This window comes from Cucumis melo, chromosome 9 (assembly GCF_025177605.1).
Source record: "Cucumis melo cultivar AY chromosome 9, USDA_Cmelo_AY_1.0, whole genome shotgun sequence".
Classification (NCBI taxonomy): Eukaryota; Viridiplantae; Streptophyta; class Magnoliopsida; order Cucurbitales; family Cucurbitaceae; genus Cucumis; species Cucumis melo.
In genome coordinates, this window is record NC_066865.1 from 7,896,996 (window position 1) to 7,909,637 (window position 12,642).

General features: G+C 34.7%; 1 protein-coding gene across 12 annotated transcripts in view; it reads right to left on the bottom strand.

The window, feature by feature from the left end:
• Positions 1 to 946: 946 nt before the first annotated feature.
• LOC103503319 (kinetochore protein NUF2 homolog) overlaps positions 947 to 12,642 on the bottom strand; it is a 37,229-nt gene continuing 25,533 nt past the window's right edge. For 3 of the 12 annotated variants that reach the window (XM_051090412.1, XM_008467471.3, XM_051090413.1), the window contains 6 exons: positions 8,539 to 8,646; positions 6,127 to 6,180; positions 5,932 to 6,046; positions 5,401 to 5,558; positions 5,198 to 5,293; positions 4,435 to 4,885 (listed from right to left, as the gene is read on the bottom strand). In XM_051090412.1, coding sequence (XP_050946369.1) covers positions 4,820 to 4,885; positions 5,198 to 5,293; positions 5,401 to 5,558; positions 5,932 to 6,046; positions 6,127 to 6,180; positions 8,539 to 8,646 — 597 coding nt within the window. In that variant the 3' untranslated portion in view covers positions 4,435 to 4,819. Of the gene's footprint in view, positions 2,220 to 2,325; positions 3,192 to 4,434; positions 4,886 to 5,197; positions 5,294 to 5,400; positions 5,559 to 5,931; positions 6,047 to 6,126; positions 6,181 to 8,538; positions 8,647 to 12,642 lie in introns of those variants that run through there. The other 9 variants (XR_007823778.1, XR_001764712.2, XR_007823776.1 and 6 more) reach the window with 9 other exon arrangements.

The following is a 12,642-nucleotide window of genomic DNA, read 5'->3' on the forward strand; positions in this document are numbered from 1 at the left end:
CACGCGAGTTGTCTATTAGGATCCTAATCTATTAATTAGGGTTGATTTGAGTCTTGACAGATACATTAATCACTTATCGTGGTATCTATTTCATTATAGTTTATTTGAGTGAGTTTTTAACTTTTGTGAAGCTTTATTTGAATGTTGGGTTTTTAGTCAAAGTGAGGTTAGTTTTATCCATTCATATTATTCGCTTTTAATTAATTCTTGAATTTTTCCATTTGTATAATTATTTATTTAATTTGCTATTTATCCAAATTAAAGTATTTAAATTTATATTTATGTACCCCATATAAGTTCAATCAAGCCCAAAATCCAATTAATTGTGCTTAGGTCCATGAACCAACAAAAGACATGTCAAGCACCGTTAGCATTACATAATCTATTCATATATGAATTTCTTAGCACGAAGTTCTAGAGAAACATCGTGGTTTGTGGAGGTTGATTTACGTAGATGTGGTTTGCGATCTCAAGTATTTGATCTCTTTATTCTCTTTTTTAAATTATATGTATGCTTGATTTAAGGTGGAACTCCTCGATATTCCTAAAGTAGAAATTTTGGAAGATGGTTTGTTTAGAGTGTTAAATTTCTAAATATTTTGAAATGAAGGAGATCTCCTCTCTACTTAAAGAGTTGGAATAGTTGCAAATATAACAATTAAATTCAAAATAATTAAGCATATAGCAATATTTTAAAACATGTGCAAATATAGTAAAATCATAAAATCTTTATAATAATTTTGTTGTATTTGCAATTTCTTAAAATATTGTTATATACTTAATTAATTCATTAAGTAGAGAGGAGATTTTCTTCCTTCAAAATATTTAAAAAATTTATACTCTAAACAAACAATCTACCAAAATTTCTATTTTGAGAGTATCAAGGAGTTCTACCTTAAATCAAGCGTACACATAATTCAAAAAAGAGAATAAGGAGATCAAATACTTGAGATCGTAAACCACATCCACATAAATCAACCTCCACAAACCACGATGTTTCTAAAACCTCGTGCTAAGAAATTCATATTCGAATAGATTATGTAATGCTAACAGAACACATTTCAAAAATTTTATAATAATTTGAGGAGAGGAATTGATGGTAGCTTCAGATGAGACCGTTCTAGTTTCCCAATGGCATTAATCCATCGCTAGAGATGGACGTTACACCACGTTGTTTACCAATCACCAATCATCAATCATCCAACCACCTGCATTAATCTCCCAGCCTATTAATCTTCTTCATCTGTTTCCTTAGTTGATTTCCCTTTGTTCTGTTTTTACATTGCTACCTTGTCTTCTTACTTTACCTTTCTCAGCCTGTCTGCTTTCGATTCCCATGACATTCTCCAAACAATTCCCACGTTACTGTCAAAACCAGATTTCTCATTAATGAATTCAGCCACCATAAGACTTACTCCATCACTGTTTATTCTGAAGAAATTGACTCGTTAGAAAAAGCCTTCTGGGCCTCTGATCAAAACCCCAAAAACAAACAGGTTCTTTCAGAAAAAAAGAGGAAACGGACACTGTTTATGGTTGAGCAAGACTCAAAACAAGAAAGGGAACCTAGCGGAAATATTCAAAGTGGATGACAGAGGTAGGAAAGGATGCACCCTTGTTTCTGAGAGTGTTTATTACACAGGTTGACATCTTTCTTGAACATGCTGTCATACAAGACAACTATAGCAAGGGTTTTCCACCCAGGGCAATCAAGCAAAGAGGCTTATTACTCTTCTACTTCAGATTCAATGTCAGATTACAAAAACAAAAGAACTTATGTTGAGGTGATTTTTTCTGATAGTTCAAGTTATGTTAGTTCTACTGAAAGTGATTCTTCGAAATTATCTTTGTTTGATGATAGTGGTAAAACTAAAAAGTCTGGGGATGAAGAAGTTTATATTGATTGGAAAAAGGTATTAGTGATTACAAGAAGATAAATGCATGATGATTGGGAAAAAATAATTGAAAAGCTTAAGGGACAGACAAAAACCCACCTCACATTCCAACCTTTTCATGTTGAGAAAACTCTGATTTTTCTCAAAGATAAGGAACAAGCAAGGCTTCTCTGCAGCAGCAACAAAGATTGGAATAGTAGGCAAGTTCTATGTAAAGTTTGAAAAATGGACTGAAGAGATCCACGCCTATCCTAAACTTGTTCCAAGTTAAGGTGGGTGGACTAGCTTTAGAGGTCTTCCTCTCCATGCTTGGAATATGAACTCCTAAAAACAGATTGGAGATGCATGTGGTGGATTAATTGAAGTATCAAAGACAACTTGGAGAAAAACGAATCTCACTGAAATCAGACTGAAAATCAAGAATAATTACATAGGGTTCATTCCAGTGCACAAGTCGTTAGAGATGATAGGCAACACATACTCTGTTCAAACAATATCTTATTCTGAAGGAAGTTGATTCAAAGAAAGGAATGCAAGTATACACGGGACATTCACCTGGCAAGCGGCAAACGAATTTGATGAGTGTAATCTATAAGCTAAACAGTACAATTTAAATGGCTTCTCGGCCATTCCACCGGAATTGAAGCCAACAAGAACGAAGAAGACGGTTAGACCTTGCCGGAACCAGAAGCCTAGACCAAAAAATTCAAATTTGGAAAGCACATAAAACAAAGCAATCATTATCTTTGACAACTCAGATGGGAGGTTGGAGCCATGATAGAAGGCTAAAATCAATCATTTTAGGGGGTATTGACAATGACAAGGGCATCATGATCTATGGGGAGAATCAACCTAGTCGACCGTTTAGTCCAAATCCTAAGAGGAAAGTGAGTTTTCCTTCCCAAAAAACAAAACTTTTTACTACAATCCCGAGAATGTCCCTGCTAAACCAATTCGGATCAAAATGCCCCATCCAAATCTAATAGCCCACTAAAACCAATTCAAATCAACCCTCCGTTGACTAAAAATCCACAAAGAAGAAAGAAGAGCCCTAAGTATGTTTACAGGGCAAAATCCAAAAGCCAACTTAATTCTGTGATTGAATCAAAAGCCCAACCTACCTTTACCACTCTGGACAACAAAGAAGGAATTGACCTCACGATTGACATTGGAAACATTTCTACTCTGTCTAATGATACGGATATTGAATACATATCAAGTCCGGAATCGATCATGACCACTCTAATGCAGCAAGCTTCCACTCAATCTGAGATCATCCGTGACAGTTTGGTGGCCCTGGTCAATAGTGAAGAAGAAAATGAAGGAAGTGAAAATTGGTTGGGAAAAAATGATATTAGTGAAGAAGACTTCAAAAAACAACTTGTGATTTGGCTGAAAATCAACAACCCGTAGCTCACTCCTTCATATGGCAACTTGGCAAGCACCTTAGGGACCCACATCAATGTAGAAAGCAAAGATGATGAGGGGATCAAATAGTCACCCATGAAAATCCTCAGTTGGAATGTAAGAAAGCTTAGCTCGACCCAGAAAAGAGCTCAAATAAAATTAGTTATTTTCTCCCATGTCCCCGATTTTGTTTATCTTGCTGAAACTAAATTAGCTCATATTAACACTTTCCATGGAGAATAATTTACTATATTCTAAAAGAATGGAGCTATAATACTTGTGTTGGGAACGAGGGTTTCTAAACTTATGTTTCTCCTTCTCTCATATAATATTTGGATTGTTAAGATGAGTTGAAGAAGCTAAACAAATACCTATTTCATGAGAGTTTAGACAAATTGGTAGAGGAAACAACATCGACTGGAAGAGCTCAAATTATAATTTATACTTATAGCATTGATCCACCATCGGCCCTTTTACTTTCACAATGAGAGCATATAGGTCATTTATTTTAATTATTCTTCTTAGAGATAGGGGAAGGTTTCTACTCAATGTTCTAAATTCTTCTTAAGAAGGCCCCACTGTTGTATTATCTCTTTGCATCTAAAGATTCGTTGGAGGAATTTGAATGCCAACCGATCGCTGATGTTCCAGTATGAGAAGAGTTGAAATACAATAGCAAAAGAAGAGAGAGGCTTTCATAAAAGGGTTGTGCGTCCTAACCGTAACAAAATATTTATTTATCAGTCCCATTACTAAATTCACGACATATTTACCTTCGATGAATGAGGAGAAATGACGAAACTGTGGCCACAGGGAATTAAAAGAAAAGCTTGAAATCCCAACAATACAACAGTTGTAATCTAATAACCAATAGTTAATAAAATAACTAAATATTATATTAATCATAATACTTTGCAACATTATATTGTTAATTAATTTCCATAACATAACATTTGTTTGCAGTGTTGCATGCTCTTCTCAATGATAGAAACCAGAAATTGTTGGTGAGAAAATGGAAGCTCAGATAGAATTTGCTAAATTCTTTGCAGACAGTGATTGTGCACGAGTATGTAGAGTGCACATCATCGACAATCCAGGCTCTGGTATTGCTCAAGTAACTACACCCAGGATGTAAGACAAAGGAGAATGACAACTTCATACAAAATGCTGTACCCTACCTTCAAGATATACAAATGCCAGAGTTCTTGGTATGGCAACTGGGGAGTTGGCTTTACATATGGTAGCAGTCCTCTCATGTATTTCATTTTGATAAAAGATTTGAGATCTTGGTTCTTGGAGAATAACTACATGAGGCCACATGACACATAGTACTTACACAAGCTGATTTACTATCGTTAAGGGTACATGCTGAACATATAAAAGATGAAAGAAGGGATTACAGATACGGATTGATGCAAAAGCTCAAATTCTAAATAAAAAATGGTAGTAGACTACATACTGCTAGAAATTCACCTTAACAATAAGCAATAAATGAACATATATCTGAAACGTGCCCGCTATTCCTCTTCTTCTTTTGTCTTCACTTCCATCAGTGCCCCAACTAAGTTTGTATACTGGTGAAACTGCAATAATTATAATATACAAGACCATTTAACTGCACATTCAACTCAGTAAATATAAAAGAAAAAATGCACAAGCAATTACTAGTAGTTATCATTTCTCTTTTTATTATTCATTGTTTTCAATTTCTGAGAAACATATACGGTTTGTAATTATTTCATATAACTTATTCCTAAGAAATAATTAGGTTCCTATATGATACATAGTTTTTCAACAAAAGAAGAAATAAAACATCTGATTTCCTGTTTTCCATTTTCTAAAAATATAAATAAGAATAGGCAGAATCATTAAACAAATGAAATTGAGGCTTTCACCTCTTTTATAATACTCTCGCATTTGTTAAGTAGTTCTTGTTGCTTCAGAACACTAGATTGTTTAATGGAATTTGTTTTTGAAGTCAGAACGTCAACCTGCCACCAACATCAACATGAAGAGAAAAACAAGCAAAAGAGAATTCTTGTCATGAGTAAGTTGACTAGACTGGATTTGTTATAAAAGCTAGGACGGAAGAAGAAACCTCCATGAACACTGCTTCAACATTTCTTTGCCTTTGCTCTAGATCATGCCTCAAAGATTCAACCTGAGACCTCACGGCAATCAAATCTTTTGTAGCTTCCTCACATGTCACATCTCTCTCCTTCTCTGTCTGTGTTACTAAATCTTTCAATTGGTGAACTGAAGCAGAATAGAAAAACAGAGAAAAGAATCAGCACATAAAAAGCGGTACAATAATGAAGTAAAAGACTCCATTCGGCACTAACAATAAATTAAAATTAGCTACTTCGATAACAATTTTTGGTTTTTTTCTAGAAATTAGATTTATTTACTTACTTTCTTCGATCTTTCCTCTACACTCTTACTATAGCCAACATGTCAGAACTAAATAATAAAATTATTTTAAAAAAATGGCGTTTCCGTAAGATTTTAAGAGTACTAAAGTGATAAAGACAAAAAATTTGTAGGTATTTGTAGATTTTATAAGCTTCATCTTTTAAAATATGGAGTCAAATGATAGTTAGATAGTTATAAACGAAATAGAGCTAACCACCTTTTGCTTGAAGTTCAACCAATTTGACCTGGAGCGATTTATCTTGGACTTCCTCATCACTTAGCTTAACTTTTAAGGCCTTGAATTCTCTTTCAACTGACTTGGCAGAGTTCACCTATTAGAAAAGGTGTCCATGTCTTAGCCATTAAAAGTTTGTAATGACACCACAATAGCATTATTGGCACATATTCAAACCTGTTCGTGTATAGTCTGCATCAGAGAAAGGTGCTTCAACATTTTCTTGGAAACCTGAAAATGTTCTGTCAATAACTCATCAAGCTATCAACTGAATTTTCTTCTAAACTACCTACGATTTCATATCAATGTTCAGACTCGTATCCCTGATCTCTAAACATGTATACAGAGTCTACAGATTTTCTACCTTGATATTAGTACAAAATGTAGAAAAAGACTTAAGTACAAAGCAAATTTAGCTTTCATAAACAGCAAAAGCACCACTGTCAGAAAAACTTGTAAGAGATTTGAGAAAATCAACAATGCCTAAATGTGCTTTAAAAAATCTAAGAAAATTAGAGAGAAATTAAACTCAGGAGTTGGGACTCATGTTTGTTTAGATCAATGGCTAAATCTTACAACAATAAGAGCTTATTCCCCTTTTTATTTTTAAGATTTAGAGTGTGAGTGTCTGGACAACTTGTGTGGACTTCAGCTATTCTTTTGAGACAATCACTTGATTCTACTACATTCAGTTGTCAGGGCCATTGTTAGGATATTAAATTCTAAGGCAAAATACACCTTTGGTCTCCAAGGTTTGAGCTTAGTGTGTAAATTCCATGAAGTTTCAAAATGACACTTTAATCCTTGAAGTTTGAAAATAACTCTAGATGGTTCTCAAGTTATAGTAGGTCATTAGTTAACTAAACAAAAATAACATGGTGAGGTGATGTGGGTAATTTTAAATAACTAGGCAATTTTTATTGATTTTATATTATTTTATCTTTTCCCCCTTTGTCCTCTCTTTTTGGTCTTCCCCTTCCATTCTCCTCCACCTCTCTCCTTTCTTCTCTGCCTCTTTTCAAATACCTACAAAAGAAACTCCAAAACCCAAAAATACAAAACAATAACAATAAAAAATAACCAATCAAACAACTTTTGATTCTCAATGAACACACACACACATAACAAAACAAGAAAAAATAAGATTTAAATGCCAAACAAATTGGTTTAATTTGAATCTATTTATCCCTTTTTTCCCTTGTTCAATCAATACTACTGGACATGTTGCAAATGTATTCTTTTTAATCTTTTTTTTATTTTTTTTATTATTAAGTTTCGAATTTTGATTAACCAAACAAAATGACAAAATTTTCTTTCAACTCTTTTAGATGTGGGTATTAAATGTAATGGGAGAGTTCTGGAGGAAGAAAAATCAAGACGAAGAAAAACAAAAACAAAAAAGGATTTTGAGAATGTTACCGAAATAGGAAGATTTAGAGGGAATGGAGGAGGAGAAAAATAAGGGTAACTACCTAGCATCGGCTTCAGAGGAGAAAAGAATGGAGAGAGAAAGAAGGAAAGAGAGAACTGATGAATGAACAGGAATAGGAAAAAAATTCATGTTGCCCAGATAGATACTAAACTCAAACCTCGGGAACCTCGGGTTTTAAAACTTTTGGGTCAATTGATGATTTAAGTACATTTTAAAACTTCAGTGACCAAATAGATACTAAACTCAAACCTCGGGAACCAAAACTGTATTTTCCATAAATTCTATGAGATGAGTTACAATGATATGATATTATTACACTAGATAACCATAAAAAGTCGTAACCAACTCTTAGTCTTTAAAAAAAAAAAAAAACTATAACTCTTGGATCTTACTGTTGAGGAATATTGAACTTAATCGATATAAAATTGGGATCTTATTTTCACAGATGAGTAATTACTAAATGCTGAAAACTGGTAGTAAATACGGTCAAATAATGCAAAAAGTTACATTTCACTATTCTGCGTTTGTTTGCAATTGGCTTTCTTGAATCTTCACTTGTTGCTTCTTCGGAGCTTCATGTTTAAGTTCTACATATTTGAAAACAGAATTGGTTTCAATTTCAGTTTTCAATGTTTCCAAGTTCACGGAGCCCCTCGTGGAGAGATGTGTGCATTTTTGATGTTGAGGTTCTTATTTAACTTGCTTAAAGGGTTGATCAATTGGTCTTTACCCAAGCCCTTTAATCATGACTTTTTTCAATCTCCTAGTTGTATTTCTATTGAATAAGATATATGTAAGGAACCGAACTGGCTGGTGGGACACTGAGTTAAGTTCTGAAGTTTGTATTCTAATAATGTAAGTTGTTCGTAACATCTATCATAATTTTTCACTTTAGCAACTGTTTTTTTTTTTTTTCATTTGTTAAATTTCATTGAGCGATGTTGTGATTTGAAATTCAATTTAACAAAAACAAGTGGTCATCAAATCCAACAATGAATTATTCATAACTAAAATCACACTTGAAAACCTCAGTTGGTGCAAGAATTGGACAAACCATGAATAGACAGAAAGTATGTTGTTTCTAGCACAAATATAATCTGTTTATATAAAAAGAAATAACACAAGGATACCAAATGAACATAATCCCGAATGGTTACCTTTGAATAAACCTCAACAATCCCGGTTTTTTCCTGACATGCTTGCATAGCCAATTTTTCAGCATTCTTGGCCTCCTCCCTAGCTAATTTTTTCTCCTCCAAAGCCCTCTTTAAGCAGAAAAGACAAGAGAACACATAATTCATTAAGAACAACTGGTGCACAATGATTAACTTGCACAAACTACCTCTAAACAATATATATATACGAGGTAATTACAAGTACACTACAGTAGTTAAGTTATAATTACAAAAGAAGGCTGTAGCTTGCTCAATGATAAAGCTAAGAGTGTGATGAAATCATGTCATGCTTCTTTTCATTGGAGATCCTTTTCTTTCTTTTGAAACGAAACAAATTTTTCATTAATATAATGAAAAGAAACTAATGTTCAGAGTACCAAGGCTTCCTTCAAATAACACGTATGAAGCTAAGTCCCAATTCACTAGGTGATTCATCTTGCCGCCTTTTTGCCCCTACCAGATGTTGCACATAATTCACTACGTGATTCATCTTGCTGCCTACTAGGCTTTTTCAGGTGGTGAATGCATCTATTAAATCAACCCATTTGGGGTGAAAACTCATAAAAGTAAGAATGCTTTCAAGAAAACTTCATCTATCAAAGGCTTCTTTTATATCCAATTTGAGGATCCAATACTTCTTTTTCTTCGCCTGATAATCCCCCACTGCCTCATTTGCAATGAGCACCAGACCTAAGATTTGTTGACATCCTATGAAGGCCCTTTGAGTGTTGGGAATCAAGGATGGCATAACCTTCTTCAATCTCTCTGCTAAGACTTTAGTAATTATTTTGTAGAAAGATGTAATGAGCCTATCGAATTAAATCTTTAACATATAATGAATCCTCCTTTGGAAAAAAGCATATGAAATTCCCCTTGATGCAAGTGTAAAGCTTCCCGTCTAAATGAAATTCAATGAACATTTTTGGAAAAAATGTCCTGCATGTTAAGCCAATATTCCAATAAAACTCCACTATAAATGGGGGATTTATTTTTACCAAGAGCTTTTACGGCTTCCAATATTTCTTCACCTCAAAATGGTGTTATTAGGAAGGAGTTTTAAGGGGTTGAAACTTGCTTCCAACTGGTGTTTGAGGGAATGAATCTTGGTCCTGAGATTCTCTTGTATAGAGAAGCAAAATAGTTCAAGATCTCATCTTCAATGACACGGAATGAATGAATAGAAGCTAGAAGCTCCATCGGGTGAAAGCAACTCAGTAATCAAATTCCCTTTTTTCTTTCTTGCTGAGAGAAATTGATAAAAGGCGGTATTCTCATCCCCTTTTAGCCAATGCAGCTTGGTTTCTCGGACTAAATTCCTTTCTAGCATAGAATATAAATTAAGAGGATCCTCTTGATTGCTAACCGAATGTCTTTCCCCAAGGGTGGAAGAGTTTCCTGCTAAACATTTAAATTGAATAACTCCAACTATATGAGATAATGTCCTCCTTTCTTTTCCTCTACCCTCCATAATTAGCAAACCAAGTTTTTAAGCTTTCCTTCACCCTGCACAGCTTTGGATTAATGGCAAACCCAACCCAACCGTTGGATTGATCATCTTCCAATGTTTTCTTAATAAGATTTGAGCAAACATCTTTTTATAATAACATATGTATTACAAAATCAACAATTAAACAATAGAAGAACGTAAAGATCGACACACAAGTATACGTGGTTCACTAATAGTGTGTTAGCTACGTCCACGGGTCAGAGTACAAATATTATTAGAGAGAATGTTATAGAATATAATACGACGTCACTAGGTAAGAGAGTTTATATATGCACTTCTCTAAGCCCTAAGGTCAAAGATCATAAATAACTACATGTGAACAATTACGAAAATCGACCCTGTACTCAGTTGTTCATAGCGCCCATTAAGAATTCAAAGGCATTCCAACAATTGAATAATTTCATTGATGGTATGAAATTACAAAAGGGGAACATATACCATGAGAGATTACAACATACTATTCCATTGTGTTATAAGAGAAGTAAGATTGTAATCACGAAAGTGTGGGTTGAATTTACTCCATGTGAAGGTTGTCTACAAAAGATGGTCGAAAAAGTGAGTGAAGTCGGATTCCTTATCTTTGAAAGTATGATGGTTGCATTCATTCCAGATGAGCCTAAAGAAAGCCTTGATGATGAAGCACCCAAAGATCTCTTTTTTATTTTTGCAAGGATGGCCAATAAGAGCACATTCACAAGAGTAAGAGGATCATTTGGGAAGACAACGTGGTAGTTGAAAAGTGATTTTCGTCGAGAAGGATTGTGCATATTTACAATAAAACAAAAGATGCATAATAGTCTCCCCACTGTGATGGCATAAGACAAATCAATTAGGAACAGACATCATCCACAGCAGTCTGTTTAATACGAACATCGACAGTGTTGATGCCACCATGACTAGATAGAAGATTCGAACTTTCTTTGGGATAGGGCCTTTCCAAAATATGTTTGTAAAGGGCAGCATTGCCATCGTCACCATGAGTGTTAATTATTTCCTTTATTGTATTATATTTTATTATATCGGTTGTATTATATTTGCCAAAATTATTTTTCCTTCTTTGTAATGTATTGTTCTTCTATTTAAGAAAACCCTTCTCTCTCTGCGAAGTACAAAGAAATATATTATTTAGGCATGTTATCAGAGAGGTTTTTTGAAAAGCCCTTAACACTTCGAAAAACCGAAAAAGCCCAAATCTCTTGCACCCCGCCATTGCCACCAACATATATCTGCCAATGGTCGCTCTACTTTGACCGATCACTGCATCCAGCAGCCGATTATTGCGTTTTTTTGCTGTAAGTTGGTGGTTCTTTGTAGGTTTTTTTTGTCTTCATCGATCGCCCTCATTTGAGACGTCCGCCGCCAATTTCACCACTGTCAGCTGTCAGTAACAAGTTTGGTTTGGTTTTTTAGATTTGTTCGATCCGTTTTCTAACCTTTGTTGCTTCAGCCATGTTAGATACTAAGACCTATGGCTAACGTGGATAGTCGTATCCATTCCAATAGCCCCACTATACAAATAATTACGATACGACTTAATAAAGACAACTTTCTTCATTGGTCATAAAGTGTTAAGTTGTATATCCGTGGACGGGAAAATTGGCTACATTACCGGGGAGGAAACTACCCCAAAACTAGGCGATTCTTTGTTTGCTACGTGGGATGCTAAAAACTCCATGGCTATTTCCTTCTGGTGAAAAGATTCCATGGTCCCATTTCGCAAATTCGACTTGGAATCCCCCAATATTTTTTCATCGATAGTAGTGATGTTATCTGCACAGTTGAGGATAGGTCAATCAACTTGAAGGGAACTGATGGTGCAAAAATCCCTGTTGTTCTGTTTGAGGACTTTTGTTAAGTCGTGCTAGTCGTCATAGAAGCATGATCTATAAGTAGTGATAACCTTCGACTGGTACAATCTCGCAAGGAAAAATCGGGATGAGTTGGTTAACAGGTCATGGTGGGTTCGTTCTGGCCGTGCAAATTTTCACACCTCGCTCCGCACACGCCCTTGCTTGGTATGCAAGACGCGGTGCAACTTGAGCATCTTTGACGTGTCTAAACGCCAAAGACACTCAGCCTTGAATTCCTTAAGCTTTGTGATAGAACACTGATATAATATTTCATCTTTATTGATATCTAAAAAGAAATTACAATATTAAATAATTAGAACAAAAGCATTGGCCTTCTGCTTCCCCTCTCTCAAGGAGTATAGCAATCCCTTGACTTCACAAAAATCTTTATGCCCTCTCTTTACTCCCCAACATCCTATTTATAACCATCTAACTGCCACCTATCTAATTACTTTTATACCCCTACTCTATACTAATCTAGGTATTTAACACTAACCGGCCCTTCAAAAACACCTTGTCCTCAAGGTGAGTTTACAACTTTCTTCTTCTTTCCTTTTTTTTTTTTTTTTTTTTGTTTACCAACAATTTTTAGTAATCTGCCCTTCAAAAAAGAAATTCCTCTATCAGCTTCTTTTTTTTTTCTTAATTATTTTTCTCCAGTGGGCTAGGCCCATAATCAATTAGTTTTGTCAAATGCCACTCCACCTACCTACTTAATGATGGGCCTAC